Source organism: Pleurodeles waltl, chromosome 3_1 (assembly GCF_031143425.1).
Source record: "Pleurodeles waltl isolate 20211129_DDA chromosome 3_1, aPleWal1.hap1.20221129, whole genome shotgun sequence".
Taxonomy (NCBI): domain Eukaryota; kingdom Metazoa; phylum Chordata; class Amphibia; order Caudata; family Salamandridae; genus Pleurodeles; species Pleurodeles waltl.
Genome location: NC_090440.1, coordinates 934,428,118 through 934,450,432, shown reverse-complemented (window position 1 = coordinate 934,450,432; position 22,315 = coordinate 934,428,118). Strand labels below are relative to the sequence as shown.

Sequence of the window (22,315 nt, the reverse complement as noted above, 5' to 3'; positions counted from 1 at the left end):
AGCCGATTTGCCATTAGAGGAGTAGACACTGGCATGAAGACACCCCAGTCTCCACTCCAGGTGGACAAGTAATTCTTGGTTGGCCTTTCTGGGATGCACATAATTTATGGAGTAATTAACTCCGAAATCAGAATGGATGAAAAGAATATAAATAGGGATTGGAACCATGAGAGTGGTAGTGTAAGCTGTTGACTGCCATTTTGTTGTGTGTCCGTTTTTACTATATTTTAAGAAAACACCATTCAGTAGCTTTGCATCATCTTTTGGTTTTGGTTATGAAGTAGGAAGACATCAAAAACATTTATGAGGTGGAAATATGATTTCAAAATCTTACAGCAGAAAGGACACTGTCTTTTTATCCCATTAAATGTGCGAGTTGTTTCCAAAGGACTGAGTTGTTCCCAGTTGAGGAAAACAGTGAACAATTTGAATATAATAGGCTTTTCCGCTTCATCACTATTGTTTAATTCGGCAATGCAAATGTTTCGGCCCAAAATCCAGTACCATGTTCCTAATTGAGAAACAGATGTGCTCTTTAATTATGAAGACATTATAGAGACTCTGTATATTTATGCCCAGAATACATTTTGCATTGTGTGTGGTTTAACATTGTTGTATTTAAACAGTTTTTTACAGGATGGTGGATTATCATAGATGCAGCTGTTAAATATCCAGACATGGAACGATTCAATCACTCCTATCATGCATGTGGTGTTATTGCAACCGTTGCGTTTTTAATGTAAGTTCAACATTTTCAACAGACCTTTATTAAAAATAACATATAATCCGCTGGGCATGTCAGTGTTCCAGGACCTTATAAAGAGCTTGGCCCACTGTCTAAGTAGTGGTGCAGCACCTCTCCCCATCTGCATGACATATGGTAATGTATGGTCGGTGCATGGGCGCATTTATCCTTCATATGCTACCAGTGTGATTATTGTTTTTCTTCTATTGCCAAAGCATGTGCGATGGTATTAGAGGAGATGTGATACCATTATTGTCCTTCTATCAGCCTCAGAAAATATCAGCTAGATCTATTAGACTCTGATATCATAATGTCTTAACTTTTACTCCCTTTTCTAAACTCAAAGGCCACTTAGGGTTGTGTAAACAAAGCATATCCAGTCATTCAGACACTTCCACACATGCTCTTAAAAGTGTGACTTTTGTGGAATGTTGCATATAGTTATGTGTGTTCTGAGCGTATGTGTCTGTTTGAATAGTGTTAGGTATTCTGTAAAGTAAAATACTAGTAATCGTATTATACATGATTGTTTCAATCTGCATTGATGCTTCATTAAGTCACAAAAGACCCGTCCTAGGTCCTCACCCTTAGGAGTGTCGTAAAACTGTTATTTATTCTTTGTTCTTTAAGTAATCTTTAAGCTACTGTGGTAGCCCAGTAAAATGCGTGCTGGTTGCCGAAATCTACGTCTGATCTGCATAGCGGCGTCAAATCCTTGTAGCGTATAGCTGCCACGCTGTACAAGTAATCATAATTTGTCTTATGTATTGATGATGTGACTGTGTTCCAAATATTTATTAGCATTTTAAAACACAAACGTGAAATTCCAAGTCGGTTCATCAAAGATGGGGATTATAAATGCTAATGAAGTTTTGTAATTGTTGTTCGGGTTCTGCAAACAGAGCCTCCTCTGTATTTCCTGCACAAGCCAATTCATAATAGAAAACTATTGACTATTAAAATATACACAGTTATTGTCCATGGATGGTTGAATAATGGGTGTCAAGACCCCATTGCGATGACCTCGGAGGAAAAATGATGAGCTTGCACTGCCCATACTTAACCTCTGACACACGTTAGTCTCAGCAGTGGGTGCTCAACCCACATACTCTGACTGCTTGAAGATTCATTTCAAGAGTCTTAGTGTAAATGCTGGTGAGAACAGTGCTAGATTACTTGGTCATAAAAAATAAAAGATTGGTGTGTTTGTATTCCCTTACAGGATTAATGCAGTTTCTAATGGCCAAGTCCGGGGGGAGAGCTACAGTGAAGGGTGCTTAGGCCAAACAGGTAATACAAGAAATATTTCTTTTTTACACTGATAAATATCTCCATCATCGTATTGTGTGGCTAGTTTGTATTCCACCAGCATCGTTAATAGCGTTGTATACTCAAATGTAGTTGTGATGTAAGCATTTTTAGGACTTGTCTTTCCAGAGTTGTAGCAAATGGCTCATAAACGGGAAAGCCTGCCACTTTTTGCTTTATCTTAATTTTCAGATTTGACAGCTAAAGTGGGCAGAAGTCCCAATTACTAGATAGGTGGCAGGCAGAACTAATAAATCAAGTAAGATAAATCCTGCCCGTGCCACATGTGGGTCAAGCTAAATATAGATAGCAGACCTTCATAAAAGAGCAAAATCAAGCCATGCAGGTGGTTACAGGCAGCAGGAAAAGGTACCCTAGCTACCCAGGACTGTAATTGCTGCACTGGCTGCCGGTGGTATACAAGATCCATTTTATAAATGCATTTATGCTACATGTGTGAACCAGAGGACTTTGCCTCCTCTCCCCCAGCTTAAAAAATCACCACGGACCATTCTGAGATCGGAAATCAAGTTAATAGTATCACCTCCTAAGTTTAAAAATAAATTAAAAAAAAGTCTAATTGGCAGTTACTTGAAATCTACATCCACCTAGATAACATTCTGATTGATGAGCAGGAGCTTCGGGGGGGGGGAGGTCCCTGGGGGTGTTACACCCCCAATAAATGCATTTTCTGATGAATAGTAGGATACAGGTGCTTTTAATCGGGTATGGTGAGGTGTCTCTCTGATTTCACCTAGGATTTTTGCATGCTTAAACTGAAAAAAAACACACCCACACACTATCTAGTCTCTGTTTTGAAGCTCCAAAAAATGTTGATTATTCAACAAAATATTGTGTTTCTCTCACTTGGTACTCCTACCAATCAGCATTCTTCTCCCTTTCCACTGCCCCTTACGCCCCTCTCATGCATCCTGCTTGTCGTATAATGGATATTTTGCAGGAGTCTCACTTAGCTTCTGCATAAAGGGAAGGGACAGTAAAACAAAAGATGAGCTGAACTTTTATGAGAGCCTTACCCAACTCTTTGAAGAGAATGTCAAATACAAGGTATGTGTGAGTTTCAGTCACGGTCACAAATGACCCTGTTCTGGAATGCTATTTTCTTAAAACCCTCCCTTTTATTTTTCAAACCTGTAGGTGGCATAAGTAGACACATCATGTAGATTTGATAAACAGCTATTTGAAAAACTGTTGTTGCAGAACATAAAATTTCTTATGATATTACTAACACTTGGTTTCATAGTTTTGTACTTTATCACTTTTCAGGTGCCCGCATTTGGTTGTTTGTTGGCTTTATGCTGGCTTTTGGATCCCTGATTGCTTCTATGTGGATCCTGTTTGGAGGATATGTCGTTCAAGGTAGGAGGATTGTTTCACAATGCAAATAGTATAAATAAAGGAAAAAAATAAGCTTTTATTTACAGCAATTAGTGACTACAGAAAAAAAGCTAACCCCAGTGTTTAATTCAGTATATGTGAAAAACTGAATTACTGCTCTCTAATAAAAGTTGGAGTGTGAAATCCCTTCAAATCGCAAAATAAACCTTGCTCTAATTTCTTGATATCACATTTATCTTCTAACATAAACCAATTTTTTATAATGCCATTAAATTCAATAACGTGTTATCCCTGTGATGTGCGGGCTTAGAAGGAGCACGAGGGGAGGAGGACAAAGGACAAAAGACAGAGAAAAGAGCACCTTTTTCTTAAATGACTTGGTACAAGGGACACTTCGTCATCTTTCAAATTATGACCATCCACCTCTCACCACCATTGATTTGCAGTGTCTTCGCTCAACAAAGTCCATTTTGTAACATTGTCATTCATAGTTTAGGAGCACCTCAGTAAGTAATAGTCTCAAGACAGCCAAGCCTCCAAGAAGCGGGGCAGGGATGGCTCCATTTACAATATTGCACTACAAATGTTATCTCACTGCCAGTATGTGTAGCTGCTTTCTGCTGAGGAGAGTGGCACATGACCCTTTGCAGGGTCAGAGTGAGCTACACACTGTTCGAGTGGTGTAGACTTACCCATTTTTGTGCGTTCAGAGTTGTTGAGCCCTGGTAATTTACTTCTTTTACATTATGAGATCAGAGAGTACAGGCATCTATTCTGTGGTCAGAGAATGTTCAGGAGATACTCGTTATTTTTAAGTCTAATCTACTACACTGTTCAAGCTGCCTGTTTGCAAAATACTTTTTGCAGACTTAACAAAAATTACAACCCACCCATTACTTGTGATTGCCTGGCTTCATTGCACTGTTGTTTGATTCCTTCGTATTCTATGACTTTCCTCTTGTTTTCTCCCTGCCGGAGCATAGCTTCTTCACCATCCTTTCAATTGACTGACTTGTATCGATCCACTGCTCACTTTCATGGAACTACTTTTCTTGGTGGTAAAGCACTCCATGGAAGTGCATGCATTTTCCAGCTCTCTCCTTCATGCACTTCTTCCCCTACCAAATATCTGCCCCCTGCGCTTTGTGTTGCTTTCTCCTTTCTGTGCTGCACTTTCTTGTTCTTTCTTTCTGATTCTTTTCTTTTCCTTTTCCTTTTCCTTTTTTGTTCTCTATCTCTAACTCTCCCCACCTCCCCGACCTTGTGGCTTCTGATCTGAACCCATGTTGCTTTCTTCCCTTGTGTATTGCTTTCTCTCTCTGGTGTGCTTCTCCTGCAATACTCTCTTGTGCTATGCGTTGCTCTCTTTCTCGTGTGCTTCAGCCCACGTGCTATTATTATTCCTCTCTTTGTTTGCTGACTTTTTTTTTCTTTTTTCTCTTCCTCCTTCCCACCACTTTCTGTTGCTTCCGCCCACGCGTTTCTCCATTGGTGGCTTTTCTTTTTTTTTTTTTTTTTTTTTTGGGCAGAGCCAGGCAGCTAATTCCCGCTGGCCACTGTGCTTTTCACATTAGTGAATTCTATCTATTTTTAAAATTATTATTATTTACGATCCATCTTGGATCAACAAAAGCACGTCGTCACGCATGTGCACCAGTGGCGGCCCGTCCTTTAGGGTGAAGGGGCCACGCGCTCCCCCCCCCCCCTCCTTTTGCCCCTCATGAAGAGTGTCTGTCAGGCTGAACAAAGGCCAGCCTGACAGATACTCTTCATTTTCAGCTGAGACAGCCAGGAGTGAGACGTGCGCGATTTGCGCAGACTCCTGGCTGCCTGAGCTGAACTTTGCTGGGCTGAGGAGGTCACAGCTCCTATGGGCGTGACCTCATCGGCTCAGCAAAGGTGCCTCGAGGCCCTCCCCTGGGTGACGAGGAAGGCGTCACCCATTGACTTCGACCTGGGCGCTTCAGGTTTAAGCCCTGAAGCGCCCAGGGCGAGTGTCAATCAGTGACACTTCGTCACAGAGTGGGGTGGGGTCAGCAGTCTCACTGACCCCATCCCACTTGTGACAAGGCAGCAGTCACAACCCTCCTGGGACCTGGAGGCTGAAGGTAAGTGTGTGTGTGTGTGTGTGTGTGTGTGTGTGTGTGTGTGTGTGTGATGTTTGAAATTGAATGTTTGGTGCGCACGTGCATGTTTGAATGTTAGGAGTGTTAATGGATGTGCGTGCGTGCGTGTTTGTGTGTGAAAGAATGTGTGTGTGTGTGATCTTTTAAAATGAATGTTTTGTGCATGTTTGAATGTTATGAGTGTTAATGGATGTGCGTGCGTGTCTGTGTGAAAGAACGAGTGTGTGTGATCTTTTAAAAGGAATGGTTGGTGCATGCATGCATGTTTGAATGTTATGAGTGTTAATGGACGTGCGTGTGTGAAAGAATGAGTGTGATCTTTTGAAATGAATGTTTGCGTGCATGTTTGAATGGTATGAGTGTTGTTAATGGATGTGCATGCGTGCATGTCTGTGTGTGAAAGAATGAGTGTGTGTGCTTCCCGCCCGCCCTCTCCCTCCTAAAGCTGCCGGCCGCCACTGATGTGCACACCTACGAAATGACGTGGCTCAGTGTGATGCCATTTTTTTTTTTTACCTCTTTCTCTAAAAGGCAATATCTTCTGGCTTTGACAATGCTTGTTAGGGGCAGAGAAGTAGAGGTTTTAAAAAGTAGACAAAAGCTTAAAACTAGTGTTTTTTATTCCTTTTTTTTTTTTTTTTTTTTTTCTTCTTCTTCTTATGAATGGGTTGTGGTAACATAGGTCAGATATGTTTATTTTTATGTATGGCAGCTTGGAAAGTGGCTGGAAGACAGAGGGTGAGAGCAGGCCTATGGCATTAGAGGCTAGAGTTTCCTTTTTTGAGGTAGGCGGGCAGGAGAAAATTAAATTTTAAATTTCAACTTGCTATTGCTAGAGAGACCAATAATATTTACTGCGAGGAAGGAGAAAGGATGCAAATGTTTATTTTTTTGAGGTGAGGAAGGTGTTTAATGAGTTAGATGATGCAAGAAACAAGGTCAGTTATTTTTGCAAGTTAAGTGAGGAATGGGTTTGTATGCATTGGTGAGAGGATTTTTTTTTCTTTTTTTCTTGGTGCTATGATTTGAGGAGATCTATGCTTTTCCTATACATTTCCCTCTCTCTGCTACCTCCTCGCCAACACCCTCAACAACAGATTTTCAGTACTCCGGCTCAGCACTACTTCTAAAGGTAGACATGGAGGTACTGCTAGAGGTGCGGTGTGGTGGTGGGGGTTGAACATCCACCATTTACATTTTCATTTTCATTATATAGAAATGCCCCTCTTTGTTGTGTTGGACTCCTAAAAACAGTCAAATGCTTCATTATGGTCTTCCTGACTGGCTGAAACCCTGAGACACCATAGATCTCCCAAAATCTCCAGGGAGTTATCATAACATACTCAAAAAGCTTAGCATTAGCCAATGTTGGGTGTGTTTTCCAGTCTTCGGAACAGAGGGTAAATGAAATCTGAATTTTTAAATCGAGTAGGCATAGGGTTATAATTATATCCAGCCACTGTAGGCATTCAGAAGTTTAACTGTAGTGACATTAACCTCTTTAGAGTCGAGCCAGCGAGAGCATGTGGTACCACCTGGGTCTCACTTGCAAGACACTGTTGTATACAAAAAGGGCTTGGAGCCCGCCCATTGCTTTACCATTTGTTGGCTTCAAATCATTCTTCTTTGTAGCCTTCTAAATTGGGTGATACAGCAGAAACGTCATTTCTGTTCCTCTCTGTGTATCAGGGACCAAACACAGATTGATTTAAGGTAATCTGTGCCTGTCCGCTGCTCCCAACGTGACTGAAGTACTATTTTTAGGGTCGGTCCTCTGAGTGCATGCGTCTCACTTGCAAGACTGTTGTGTAAACTAAGGGGCTTGAAGCCAGCTTGTTGCTCACCGTTTGTTGGTTTGCGTGGCACTCTTCTTTACAGCCTTGTAATTCACCAAGGCAAGCCTGGCATCATTTCTGCTCCTCTGTGTGGAGCAGGGACCAAGCACTGATTGATTCAGCTCAATTAGTGCCCGTCCGCTGCTTCCTATGTGATTGTGGTACTATTTTGTCTTTTTAGTTTCTAGTGCCCTGCAAACAGAAGGCTCATGGCTGGCAAAAACATGCCCAACAAGACAAACAAAATTGCTGAGATTTATTTTTTAAAGCTAACTTTCTTTTATTTGCCAAGTTGTCTTTTTTTCACTTTCCACTCATGTTTTCTTTTTTGTTGCCTGTGGGCGCTCTTCTCAAAAAGATGGCGATTAACTTGTTTGAAATATCGCGAAGCAATTTTTTTTCTTTATGTGTAGGAAGTTGGCTCTGTATGTGCTATTTCAAAGTAAGGAATAGCATGCACAGAGTCCAAGGGTTCCCCTTAGAGGTAAAATAGTGGTAAAAAGAGATAATACTAATGCTCTATTTTGTGGTAGTGTGGTCGAGCAGTAGGCTTATCCAAGGAGTAGTGTTAAGCATTTGTTGTACATACACATAGACAATAAATGAGGTACACACACTCAGAGACAAATCCAGCCAATAGGTTTTTATATAGAAAAATATATTTTCTTAGTTTATTTTAAGAACCACAGGTTCAAATTCTACATGTAATATCTCATTCGAAAGGTATTGCAGGTAAGTACTTTAGGAACTTCAAATCATACAAATTGCATGTATACTTTTCAAGTTATTGACAAATAGCTGTTTTAAAAGTGGACACTTAGTGCAATTTTCACAGTTCCTAGGGGAGGTAAGTATTTGTTAGTTTTACCAGGTAAGTAAGACACTTACAGGGTTCAGTTCTTGGTCCAAGGTAGCCCACCGTTGGGGGTTCAGAGCAACCCCAAAGTCACCACACCAGCAGCTCAGGGCCGGTCAGGTGCAGAGTTCAAAGTGGTGCCCAAAACACATAGGCTAGAATGGAGAGAAGGGGGTGCCCCGGTTCCGGTCTGCTTGCAGGTAAGTACCCGCGTCTTCGGAGGGCAGACCAGGGGGGTTTTGTAGGGCACCGGGGGGGACACAAGTCCACACAGAAATTTCACCCTCAGCGGCGCGGGGGCGGCCGGGTGCAGTGTAGAAACAAGCGTCGGGTTCGCAATGTTAGTCTATGAGAGATCTCGGGATCTCTTCAGCGCTGCAGGCAGGCAAGGGGGGGGTTCCTCGGGGAAACCTCCACTTGGGTAAGGGAGAGGGACTCCTGGGGGTCACTTCTCCAGTGAAAGTCCGGTCCTTCAGGTCCTGGGGGCTGCGGGTGCAGGGTCTCTCCCAGGCGTCGGGACTTTAGGTTCAAAGAGTCGCGGTCAGGGGAAGCCTCGGGATTCCCTCTGCAGGCGGCGCTGTGGGGGTTCAGGGGGGACAGGTTTTGGTACTCACAGTATCAGAGTAGTCCTGGGGTCCCTCCTGAGGTGTTGGATCGCCACCAGCCGAGTCGGGGTCGCCGGGTGCAGTATTGCAAGTCTCACGCTTCTTGCGGGGAGCTTGCAGGGTTCTTTAAAGCTGCTGGAAACAAAGTTGCAGCTTTTCTTGGAGCAGGTCCGCTGTCCTCGGGAGTTTCTTGTCTTTTCGAAGCAGGGGCAGTCCTCAGAGGATGTCGAGGTCGCTGGTCCCTTTGGAAGGCGTCGCTGGAGCAGGATCTTTGGAAGGCAGGAGACAGGCCGGTGAGTTTCTGGAGCCAAGGCAGTTGTCGTCTTCTGGTCTTCCGCTGCAGGGGTTTTTCAGCTGGGCAGTCCTTCTTCTTGTAGTTGCAGGAATCTAATTTTCTAGGGTTCAGGGTAGCCCTTAAATACTAAATTTAAGGGCGTGTTTAGGTCTGGGGGGTTAGTAGCCAATGGCTACTAGCCCTGAGGGTGGGTACACCCTCCTTGTGCCTCCTCCCAAGGGGAGGGGGTCACAATCCTAACCCTATTGGGGGAATCCTCCATCTGCAAGATGGAGGATTTCTAAAAGTTAGAGTCACCTCAGCTCAGGACACCTTAGGGGCTGTCCTGACTGGCCAGTGACTCCTCCTTGTTATTCTCATTATTTTCTCCGGCCTTGCCGCCAAAAGTGGGGCCTGGCCGGAGGGGGCGGGCAACTCCACTAGCTGGAGTGTCCTGCTGGGTTGGCACAAAGGAGGTGAGCCTTTGAGGCTCACCGCCAGGTGTGACAATTCCTGCCTGGGAGAGGTGTTAGCATCTCCACCCAGTGCAGGCTTTGTTACTGGCCTCAGAGTGACAAAGGCACTCTCCCCATGGGGCCAGCAACATGTCTCGGTTTGTGGCAGGCTGCTAGAACTAGTCAGCCTACACAGATAGTCGGTTAAGTTTCAGGGGGCACCTCTAAGGTGCCCTCTGTGGTGTATTTTACAATAAAATGTACACTGGCATCAGTGTGCATTTATTGTGCTGAGAAGTTTGATACCAAACTTCCCAGTTTTCAGTGTAGCCATTATGGTGCTGTGGAGTTCGTGTTTGACAGACTCCCAGACCATATACTCTTATGGCTACCCTGCACTTACAATGTCTAAGGTTTTGTTTAGACACTGTAGGGGTACCATGCTCATGCACTGGTACCCTCACCTATGGTATAGTGCACCCTGCCTTAGGGCTGTAAGGCCTGCTAGAGGGGTGTCTTACCTATACTGCATAGGCAGTGAGAGGCTGGCATGGCACCCTGAGGGGAGTGCCATGTCGACTTACTCGTTTTGTCCTTACTAGCACACACAAGCTGGCAAGCAGTGTGTCTGTGCTGAGTGAGAGGTCTCCAGGGTGGCATAAGACATGCTGCATCCCTTAGAGACCTTCCTTGGCATCAGGGCCCTTGGTACTAGAAGTACCAGTTACAAGGGACTTATCTGGATGCCAGGGTCTGCCAATTGTGGATACAAAAGTACAGGTTAGGGAAAGAACACTGGTGCTGGGGCCTGGTTAGCAGGCCTCAGCACACTTTCAATTGTAAACATAGCATCAGCAAAGGCAAAAAGTCAGGGGGCAACCATGCCAAGGAGGCATTTCCTTACATTATGTGTAAGTTCTTAACTGATACTTTACCACATAATCGTGCAGTACACCTCAATCCATCCCACTCCAATCCGCCCCACTAAAATCCACCACACACCAATCCAAACAACTCATCCCAATTAATCCACTGTAACCCACCCCCTCCAATCCCCCTATTCCATTCTAATCTGCACCACTCCAAATCACCCCACTCTAATCAATGACAATCTCTACCACTCCAAAACAATCTGCCCCACTCCAATCCAAAACAATCTGCCCCACTGCAATCTGCTGCACTCCGATTCAAAACAATCTTCCCCAGTGCAATACAAAACAATGTGCCCACTGCAAGCCAAAACAATCTGTCCCACTCAAATCCATCCCACTCCAGCCTTTTCCATCCACCCCAATCCAAAACAAACTGCCCCACTCCAATCTTGCCCGCTCCAATCCACCTCACGCCAATCCAATCCTCCCCACTGCATCCCAATTCATCCTACTCCAATCCACCACACTCCCATCCAGTCCAAAACCACCCCTCACCAATCCACCCCAATACAGTTTGCCCCAATCCAAAACAATATGCCCTACTTCAGTCTGCCTCACTCCAATCTGCCCCACTTCAGTCTGCCCCATTCCAGTCCAAAACAATTTGGCCCACTCCAGTTCAAAACAATCTGCCCCCTTCCAACCCACTCCAATCTGCACCACTTCAGTCAGCCCCACTTCAATCCAAAACAACCAACCCCACTGCAGCCTGCTCACTACAATCCCAATCCATTCACCTCACCCCACCCCAATCCAATACACCCCACCCCACCCTCACCAATCCAATCTACCCTAATCCACTCCAACCCACCCTACTCCAACCCAATACACCCCACCCCCTTTCAACCCATCCTACTTCAAAACAAACCCACCCCACTTCAGTCAAGTTCAACATTACCCAATCTACCCCACTCAAAAACAATCCACTTTAATCCCCCCACTTCAGTCTAGTCCACATTAATCCACTCTACTCCAGTCCAATCCACCCCACTTCAGACTACCTTAATCTACCCCAAATCAATCCAGTACACCCCTCTCTAGTCAATCCAACCCACACCTATCCACCCCACCCACCCCTATCCAATCCACCAGACCCTAATCCACCCTATTCAGTCCAATCTACATCACTCCGCTCCACCCCACCCCAGTCTGATACACGCCACCCCAGACCAACCCACTCCAGTCCACCACATTGCAGCCCAATTCACCCAACGCCAATCCAATCCACCTCATCTCAATGCAATTCACCCCAGTCAAGTCCACCCCAGCCCAATCCACCCACCTTTCAGTCCACTACAGTCCTCACCACTCTACCCCAATCCACCCCACCCCAGCTCAGTCCACCGCACCCTAGTCCCATCCATCCAGCCTATCCCACCCCAGTTTAGTCCACCTCACTACAATCCAACCGCCCCACCACACTACAATCCACCCCATCTCCATGAAATCCAGCCCAATCAAACACTCCTCACCCCAGTCAAATCCACACCGCCCCAATCCAATCCACCCCATCCCAATTCATCCTACTGCAGCCCACCACACTCCAATCCACCCACTCTATTCCAATCCAATCCACCCCAGTTCAGTGCACCCAACTCCAATCCATCCAGCACAACCCACCTAGCCCACCCCACTCCAATCCATCCCACCCCAATCCACTCCAATCTCATCTAAACCATCCCACTCCAATCCACTCCACCAACTCAACTCTATCACTCCTTTCCGAACCACACACCTGCATCCAATCTAATCCACCCCAGTTACATCCACTTCACCCCATTTCAGTCCACCCCACTCCAGTCCAATTCACCCCACCCCAATCCGCCCTGCCCCAGCCCTATCACTTCAATCCAAACCATCCACCCACTCCAATCCATCCAGCCCGCACCACTCCAATCCATGCAGCCCAATTCACCCCGCCTCAGTCTGCCCTGCCCCAGCCCTATCACTTCAATCCAATCCATCCAGCCCACTCCAACCCAGTCTAATCCACTCCACTCATCCCAATCTAATCCACCCCAGCCCTAGCACTCCAATCCAAACCACCTACCCCAATCCAGTCCACCCCAATCCCATCAACCTCACCCCATTTCAATCCATTCCACCCCCCTCTACCCCAATACACCCCTTTCTACTCCAGTCCAATCCACCCCACTACCTCAATTCACTCCAGCCCCCTCCATTCCATCCTACTCCACTCTACAACACTACCACTAAACTCTTCTCCCCTCTACTCAGCTGGCACTACCCCTCCTGCTCCACTCTACGACATTCAAACAAATCCACTCTACTCCCCCACTCCTCTCTGACACTTCACAATACTAACTTTTAGCCATGCTGAACAGCACTCACACTGGTGTACAGCATGGCAAAACACATTGCCAAAGCGAATAGCTCTTGTATAGGCGAGACCTATTGGTTTTGCTAATGCTTGTTTTTTTTTTTTATGCTTGCCCCTCCTATGCCCCCCACTCCCGTTGTTGTTCGCTTTTTTTTTGTCTTTTGCAGACTTGTATAGTGCAACCTCACCCACAGGTATTGTAGCTTTTTACATGAGCACCGGTCTAGCTGTAGTGCATAAAACAAGACTAAAATATGCATTTAAGACACGCATAGTTAGTCCAGTCGGTTAAAATGAAAGAAATGTTTTCTACACTGCCCAGGATTCACTGGTTTACTATATGAAAGGTCAGAACTGTTCAGCTTTCGCTGCACATGTACAGCCTCGTTTCATTTCGTTGAAATCGTTCATAAATATGATCACAAAATCAAGCAAAGTAAACAAGTGCAAGATTCCGAACAAATCTCTTCTACAGAATCGCTGTCCGTAACTTACCAAATTGTGGATTTAAAATAAAATCACATTTAAGGATGAGTGGGTCAGATGCCAGCTGCAGGGGCTGAGAGGCTGTACTGTTTCCTATGGTTGACCCCAGGACTCACAATGCTTTGGGTTCGGGTGTTGTGGAGTCCAAAGGCTCTCGGTGGTGGAATTTTCCCATCCATACACCACAGGCCTGCGACCAAAGCATGCACCCACAGAACACGCGAGACAGCAAAACCGCCTCATCACTTCCAGGATCCCGATGCGTTACAAAGGACTGTCAGTCCATGTCAACCCAATCTGTGCTTCAAAAACTCTAGGCAGGCCGGTGGGTATAAACGTTGGTTTATTAAAAACAGAAAATACTGCCCAGAACCCGACAAGGCCGCTGTTGCGAAAAGTGCACAGGATTCAGTGCTGCTGTTTGTTGCTTTACGTTATCTTTTATAATTTCACGTTCTTTCATTTATTAATTACTTGAGGGCTGCAACCATTTCCTCTCAGGGAACCGAGCTATGACACAGCCTTTTACACCCGAGGCTCCACTATTTGTAAGTTGTGAAAAACAGTGCTCTCTTTGCGCTTTGAATGCATTTGGGTATTTTTTAACAAGATCTAGACATTGAAGTCTTGGTACAGCTAAGACCAAAATGACGACACATTATTTTATTTAAAATGTGTTTTATATTATGAACTATTAAGCTGCAGGCTATCTTAAGACAGGACCTAGTTACATCCGGGTAGCACATAATTTACTATAGGTAATTGCAAACCAGTACTAGAAATACAGACAAACTAACACCAAAATAAATGGCTAATACAAGAGACAAATCAACATCGATAGACCATAACTAATATTAAGTGGCATTATATGTTAGTAAGGAGTGAGCTGCAGACACCCTTAAAGCGGAATCTACCTACATTCAGATAAAGTAACATTTGACATAAGCATGCACTCACAAAACCGTAAAATAGTACTGATAATTTAAAGGTAGATTATGTGTGAGAGAAGCAGGTTAGCTTTTACATATGCCTGGCAACATTCTCTATAAAGAAGCACTTTAAACGTGTGTATAAGCCGCAAACTGGCATAACACCACCAAATCCAGAAACAGACTAACTCGTAAATTTAGAAAGGCAAATATTCAAAGAAATTAAGTTATAGGAATAATAAAGAAGAATCTGATTCCCTAACTGCTCTTCTTTATCCTTATTTAGAGGCGCAGAGGCTCAGTACTTTGCATAATGGTCAAGTAGTGCAAAAAGCACAAGCAATTGGCTGAATATGAAATAGGAGCAGGACAATGAATGAATTTGGTGTTTGTGGCGTAAAAAATGAAGCTTCATCGCTGCTTTTCAATTTAAAAGAGCCACAAAGCACTTCATTTACGTGAACATTTCCACAGTAAGCTTGCAATCAATGCAGTGCCTAGAATCTTGTTCTCTGATCATGATTGGCATAGGACCTGCGCCGTGGGAGTATATCTGTGCCTGTGAAAGCTGTAAACGAGGCATTCTGATTTCAGTACACGTGCTGTTTATCTTAGTTATTTATGTTTATATTGCAAGGACTTTACTGCCTTGTAAAGTGGAAATGCGTACAGGTTATGGTTGCTTCCATTTATATGGCACCCTTGATCAGGTTTTCCCTGCTTGTTATTAATTGGCAAGGCTAGGATTATTAAGATTGGAATCTCTGATCTGCCAGCCCACTTGCAGGTCTAAAGGATCATTCTGAAAAGTCAGAGTCAAGAGACTGTGCTGCCCGGTAAATTCTTGCACCACGCACTGCCGCCTGTTTCTATTTTCAAGTGTCAATGCTGCCAAGTTTTCAAAGAATTCTCTCTAACCGAATTTAGAGCAGTAGCAAGGACTATATGTATTAGGCACTGTCGACGTTAACAGCAGACTCCGAAAGGTACCGCCTAAAGGCTCCTTTTACTAAGATTGCTCTTGTTCGGGACTCTGAAACTTCCACAGTTCCAACACAAGAATCTAAGTGCAAAACAGAATCTGACGGCAGGGCTCTGGAGATTTGTTGCACCTCAAACAGTAATGGCACACCCTACAGATGCTCTACTCAGGGAAGAGGATTTCAGTGCCATTGGACTTGTCTCACAAAACAGTGAAACATTGTAAGAAACTGTCTTTGTATATTGTAAGGAAATGCCTCCTTGGCATGGTTACCCCCTGACTTTTTGCCTTTGCTGATGCTATGTTTTGAATTGAAAGTGTGCTGAGGCCTGCTAACCAGGCCCCAGCACCAGTGTTCTTTCCCTAACCTGTACTTTTGATTCCACAATTGGCACACCCTGGCATCCAGGTAAGTCCCTTGTAACTGGTACCCCTGGTACCAAGGGCCCTGATGCCAGGGAAGGTCTCTAAGGGCTGCAGCATATCTTATGCCACCCTGGGGACCCCTCACTCAGCACAGACACACTGCTTGCCAGCTGTGTGTGCTGGTGAGAACAAAACGAGTAAGTCGACATGGCACTCCCCTAAGGGTGCCATGCCCACCTCACACTGCCTATGCAGTATAGATAAGTCACCCCTCTAGTAGGCCTTACAGCCCTAAGGCAGGGTGCACTATACCATAGGTGAGGGCACCAGTACATGAGTACTGTGCCCCTACAGTGTCTAAGCCAAACCTTAGACATTGTAAGTGCAGGGTAGCCATAAGAATATATGGTCTGGGAGTCTGTCAAACACGGACTCCACAGCACCATAATGGCTACACTGAAAACTGGGAAGTTTGGTATCAAACTTCTCAGCACAATAAATGCACACTGATGCCAGTGTGCATTTTATTGTGAAATACACCCCAGAGGGCACCTTAGAGGTGCCCCCTGAAACTGTATCCAACTATCTGTGTAGGCTGACTGGTTCCAGCAGCCTGCCACACTAGAGACATGTTGCTGGCCCCATGGGGAGAGTGCCTTTGTCACTCTGAGGCCAGTAACAAAGCCTGCACTGGGTGGAGATGCTAACACCTCCCCCAGGCAGGAGCTGTAACACCTGGCGGTGAGCCTCAAAGGCTTACCCCCTTTGTTCCAGCACCACAGGGCACTCCAGCTAGTGGAGTTGCCCGCCCCCTCCGGTCACGGCCCCACTTTTGGCGGCAAGGCCGGAGGAAATAATGAGAATAACAAGGAGGAGTCACTGGCCAGTCAGGACAGCCCCTAAGGTGTCCTGAGCTGAAGTGCCTCTAACTTTTAGAAATCCTCCATCTTGCAGATGGAGGATTCCCCAATAGGATTAGGGATGTGACCCCTTCCCCTTGGGAGGAGGCACAAAGAGGGTGTACCCACCCTCAGGGCTAGTAGCCATTGGCTACTAACCCCCCCAGACCTAAACACGCCCTTAAATTTAGTATTTAAGGGCTTCCCTGAACCTAAGAATTTAGATTCCTGCAACTTACAAGAAGAAGAGGACCGCTGAGCTGAAAGACCCCTGCAGAGGAAGAAAAGAAGACACCAACTGCTTTGGCCCCAGACCTACCGGCCTGTCTCCTGCCTTCCAAAGAATCCTGCTCCAGCGACGCTTTCCCAAGGACCAGCGACCTCTGAATCCTCAGAGGACTGCCCTGCTTCAAGAAAGACTAGAAACTCCCGAGGACAGCGGCACTGCTCCAAAAGAACCGCAACTTTGTTACAGAGGAGCAGATTTAAAGACCCCTGCAAATCCCCGCAAGAAGCGTGAGACTTGCAACACTGCACCCGGCGACCCCGACTCGACTGGTGGAGAACCAATACCTCAGGGAGGACTCTCCGGCGACTCCGAGACCGTGAGTAACCAAAGTTGTCCCCCCTGAGCCCCCACAGCGACGCCTGCAGAGGGAATCCCGAGGCTCCCCCTGACCGCGACTGCCTGAACCTAAAGTCCCGACGGCTGGAAAAGACCCTGCACCCGCAGCCCCCAGCACCTGAAGGAACGGAACTTCTGTGCAGGAGTGACCCCCAGGAGGCCCTCTCCCTTGCCCAGGTGGTTGCTACCCCGAGGAGCCCCCCCCTTGTCTGCCTGCACCGCTGAAGAGACCCCTTGGTCTCCCATTGAAACCTACAGAGAACCCGACGCTTGTTTACACACTGCACCCGGCCGCCCCCGCGCTGCTGAGGGTGTACTTTTTGTGCTGACTTGTGTCCCCCCCGGTGCCCTACAAAACCCCCCTGGTCTGCCCTCCGAAGACGCGGGTACTTACCTGCTGGCAGACCGGAACCGGGGCACCCCCTTCTCTCCATTGACGCCTATGCGTTTTGGGCACCTCTTTGACCTCTGCACCTGACCGGCCCTGAGCTGCTGGTGTGGTAACTTTGGGGTTGCTCTGAACCCCCAAAGGTGGGCTACCTTGGACCCAAACCTGAGACTTGTAAGTGATTTACTTACCTGCTAAAACTAACAATAACTTACCTCCCCCAGGAACTGTGAAAATTGCACTGTCCACTTTTAAAACAGCTATTTGTGTTTTATGTGAAAAGTATATATGCTACTGTAATTATTCAAAGTTCCTAAAGTACTTACCTGCAATACCTTTCAATTGAGATATTACATGTAGAATTTGAACCTGTGGTTCTTAAAATAAACTAAGAAAATATATTTTTCTATAACAAAACCTATTGGCTGGATTTGTCTCTGAGTGTGTGTTCCTCATTTATTGCCTGTGTGTATGTACAACAAATGCTTAACACTACTCCTTTGATAAGCCTACTGCTCGACCACACTACCACAAAATAGAGCATTAGTATTATCTCTTTTTGCCACTATCTTACCTCTAAGGGGAACCCTTGGACTCTGTGCATACTATTCCTTACTTTGAAATAGTGCATACAGAGCCAACTTCCTACATATATACTATATCAAAATGAGATATAGTGTGCACAGAGTTCAGGGGTTCCACCGATAGGCTTAAGAGAGGCAAAAGTAGATAATACTAATGCTCTCTTTTGTGGTAGTGTGGCCGAGCAGTTAGGCTCATCAAAGGTAGTGCGTAGTGCAAAGCATTTGTTGTACATACACAGACAATAAGGGAAGCGCACACTCAATGACTAACTCCAGACCAATGGTTTTTATATAGTAAAAATCTCTTTTGTTAATTTATTTCTAGAACCACAAGATAAAAGTTGCATGTAAGTACATAAATAAGTATTCCACATATGTATCAATAACACTTTGATTTGAATTGGCAAGTTATGCAGTTTTTGAAAAAATGGCAATAATCCGTTTTAAAAGTTTTAAAAAGGCAATTTTCAGAACAGTTCGGGGGGGGGGGGGGAAACGTTAGTATGATTTGCAGGTAAGTACAAGATTTACGGTTCCAGTATCCATGTGTTAGGAAGTCCACAGGCTGGGGTTCAAGTTAGCCACAAACACCCACCACCAGCAACACAGGGTCGGCTGGGTGTAGAGATCAGAAATGAGGCAAATTTAACATGGGCTCCTATGGAGACTAGGGGCACTTGGAATCAGGCCCGCGTCTTCGGAGGGCAGACCTGGGGGAGTTTAGGGGAGCACGAAGGGCCACAGGTTAGCACCAGCCACACATCCTCCAGGGTGCAAATACAGCATCAAGCTCCCAATGCTTTCCTATGAGCCCGGGGGTGTCTCTTAGATGCTGCAAGCTAGTTCCAGGGGGTTGGTTCCGGAGAACCACAGGCTGGACAAGTAGGAGGGCTGCCTGCTGAACGTTGCTGCACCGGAGGGAGGTTGGGTTCCCCAAGGCCAGGGGACTGGGAGTGCAGTGTACCTTCTGGTGACCGTACTGTTGCGGTCAGGGTGGTCCTCTGGTTTCACACTGCAGGCGTCATGGGGTACAGGAGAGGTCAACCCAGGGTGGGCACTTGCTCGGAAACGCCTGGGGATCCTCTCTAGTCAGTTGGACCACCTGGACACAGGCCATGGGCATCGGTGCAGAGTGGTCAGGCCTTGCTGCTCCGTGAAGGCTCTGGAGTCCTTATGTGTAGTTTCTTCTTGGACAAGGCTGCTATCCATGGGAATTCTTGGTCCTCTGTGGTGGAGGCAGTCCTCTGGAGGCCTAGCAGAGGTTGCTGGACCCGCAGGATGGATTGCTTTCTTTTGCAGGGTTCTTTGAAGGAGGAGACAGGCCGGCAGAGCTAGGGCCAAGTCAGTTTTCGTCCTCCTTCGTCTCTGCTGGGGTTTCATCTTAGCAGTCCTTCTTTTTTCTTGTGAGGTTGGCAGGCATCTGATGAACTGGGTTCAGGGGGGGCCTTAAATCCTGGATTTAGGGCGTTACAGGGGTCCGAGGGCAGTAGCCAATGGCTACTGTCCCTGAGGGTGGCTGCACCCTTCCTGTGTCCACTCCCTTTGGGGAGGGGGACAAAAACCTAACCATATTGGTTCCTGTCCTCCAAACTAAGATGGAGGATTTTGCACGGAGGGGGTCACCTCAGCTCTGGACACCTTAGAGGTGGTCCCAGCTGAGGTGGTCACTCCTCCTTGTTTTCTCTAATTTTCCTGCCAGACTTGCTGCCAAAAGTGGGGTTTTATCTGGGGGACTGGCATCTCCACTAGCTGGAGTTCAGTGGGGAACTGTAACAAGAGGCCTGAGCCTTTGAGGCTCACAGCCAGGTGTTACAGTTCCTGCAGGGGGAGGTGTGAAGCACCTCCACCCAGGACAGGCTTTGTTTTTGGCCACCGAGAACACAGAGGCTGTCACCCCATGTGGTCAGAAACTCGTCTCTTATTGGCAGGCTGGCACAGACCAGTCAGTCCTGCACTAAAGGATTGGGAAAAGTACAGGGGGCTCGTAATGCCCTCTGGGTGCATTGTTCAATAAATCCAACACTGGCATCAGTGTGGGTTTATTGTGCTGAGAAGTTTGATACCAAACTTCCCAGTATTCAGTGAAGCCATTATGGAGCTTTGGAGTACATAATGACAAACTCCCAGACCATATACTTAATATGGCCACACTGCACTTACAATATCTGAGAATAGACTTAGACACTGTAGGGACATATTGCTCATGCAGCTATGCCCTCACCTGTGGTATAGTGCACCCTGCCTTAGGGCTGCAAGGCCTGCTAGAGGGGTGACATACCTATGCCACAGGCAGTGGTTTGTGGGCATGGCACCCTAAGAGGGGTGCCATGTTGACTGTCTTTTTCTCCCCACCAGCACTCACAAGCTGCAGTGGCAGTGTACATGTGCTTAGTGAGGTGTTCCCCAGGGTGGCATAATACATGCCGCAGCCCTTGGGGACCTTCCCTGGCCACAGGGCCCTTGGTACCATGGGCACCTTTTACAAGGGACTTAATTGTGTGCCGGAGTGTGCCAATTGTGGAAACAATGGTACAGGTTTTGGGAAAGGACACTGGTGCTGGGGCCTGGTTAGCAGGATCCCAGCACACTCTCAAAGTTAGCATCAATATCATGCAAAAAGTGTGTGGAGGGGTGGTAACCATGACAACAAGGGCACTTTCATACAAACATCCATGACTCAAAGCGTGTGGTTTCCTCAGCAGAGAGACTGTTAGCTATGTAGCAGGCAATATTGTTGAATATCGCTCTACTGTCAAGTGGCTTGGAGGAAAATATCTAGAACATGACGAGTCAAATGTATGAATGCCAGATTTCTTCAAATTAGAAAATCTGGAAGACTGAAGCCCTTTTACATTGAGAAAACAAATAACATTGAAGCCCTTTTTAATTGAGAAAACTAGTGCAATATGCAACATTTACAGAAATAAAAGCAACATAGCAATTTTAATTAGTCAGTAGTATTTAAAACTTTTCCTTTCAAAACTTGAGTATATGAAACATGGTTACAATTACAATATTTTTGTGGTCTAACAACGGATATATTTTTAAAAACGAATATACGAGAACATTCGTTAACCATCAATATTGAGACAAGAAGTCCCAATAGTCTTCCATTATAAGGTGTGAGGCAATGTGCCCAGCTGAAGCCCCATTCCAAAATCCGGCAGTAATTTATATTATATTTTAGACTTCAGTGTATGTGTTTGGTTACAAATCACAATACTTTATCCCCAAGGAAAGAGGAGGGCAGAATGTGGAGTAGGAGAAGGGGAGCAGCAGACGTGGAGATTTCTGCTAATAAGTCATAAGGTCGCCTAAGAATAATTTAGCATCGAGTGACCCACTAACATGCAATGCACTACTATTGATGGAGGGTGCTTTGTTGTGCCCACACTCCGGTTCCTAATCACTTAACTCTATGCGTTGGTTCAAAGGCTGGCTATGTCAAACTGATTCTCTACAGCACTGTAGTATCTTTGTTTTTTGGGTGAATTTAGACATTAAATCATAGTTTCATTCCTGTGAGAGCAGTTCTGCTGCTTCCAAGGATGTAATCGTCACAGCAGAGGTACGGTTGTTACATTAGTGGTGTGTTGGTGAAGAGACTTTATTTCAGCATTAGGTTGCCTATCATATAGGAGTTGCATGTTTTAGGATTTATTATCTATTTGTGCATTTGTCTTTTTGACTGATAACTTTGTGAATGCTGGTGTCCAGAAGACTGTACAGGCCGCTAGTGTGAAAGCGATCCATTTGTTGGCTTCACATCATTCTTCTTTGTAACCTCTTAATTGGCTGATGCAGCTGAAACAGCATTTCCAATAATTTCTGTGGAGCTGGGACCAAGCACAGATTGACTTAAATTAAACTGTGCCTGTCCACTGCTCCCAACGTGATTAAGGTACTATTTTTCTTTATTTATGCTTGCCTCTCCTCGCTCCTCCTTTGTTTCTCGCTTTTTTATTTTAGTTTCTTGCACACTGGTACAGGGCAAACGCGCCCACAGGTATTGTAGCTTACATGAGCAACGGTCAAGGTGCCATGCAAGCACTGATTTTTCAGTTTAACACTGCACTCCTTTTTTTAATTTGTTGCAGTCTTGCGTAGTGGAAACTCGACTGGCAGGTATTGCAGCTCTTTACATGAACCCCAGTTAAGTTGCAGAAGGTTGCATTCATGTTTTTTTATGCATAGGCACATGAAGTGATTTGCCCCGAATC

At 45.7% G+C, this 22,315-nt stretch overlaps 1 protein-coding gene across 1 annotated transcript in view; it reads left to right on the top strand.

Moving 5' to 3' along the window:
- Positions 1 to 22,315, top strand: part of TMEM50A (transmembrane protein 50A) — a 50,079-nt gene that overhangs the window by 19,456 nt on the left and 8,308 nt on the right. The window contains exons 3-5 of the mRNA XM_069223944.1: positions 627 to 739; positions 1,968 to 2,035; positions 3,341 to 3,433. Of these exons, the coding sequence (XP_069080045.1) occupies positions 627 to 739; positions 1,968 to 2,035; positions 3,341 to 3,433 (274 nt within the window). The remainder of the gene's footprint in view (positions 1 to 626; positions 740 to 1,967; positions 2,036 to 3,340; positions 3,434 to 22,315) is intronic.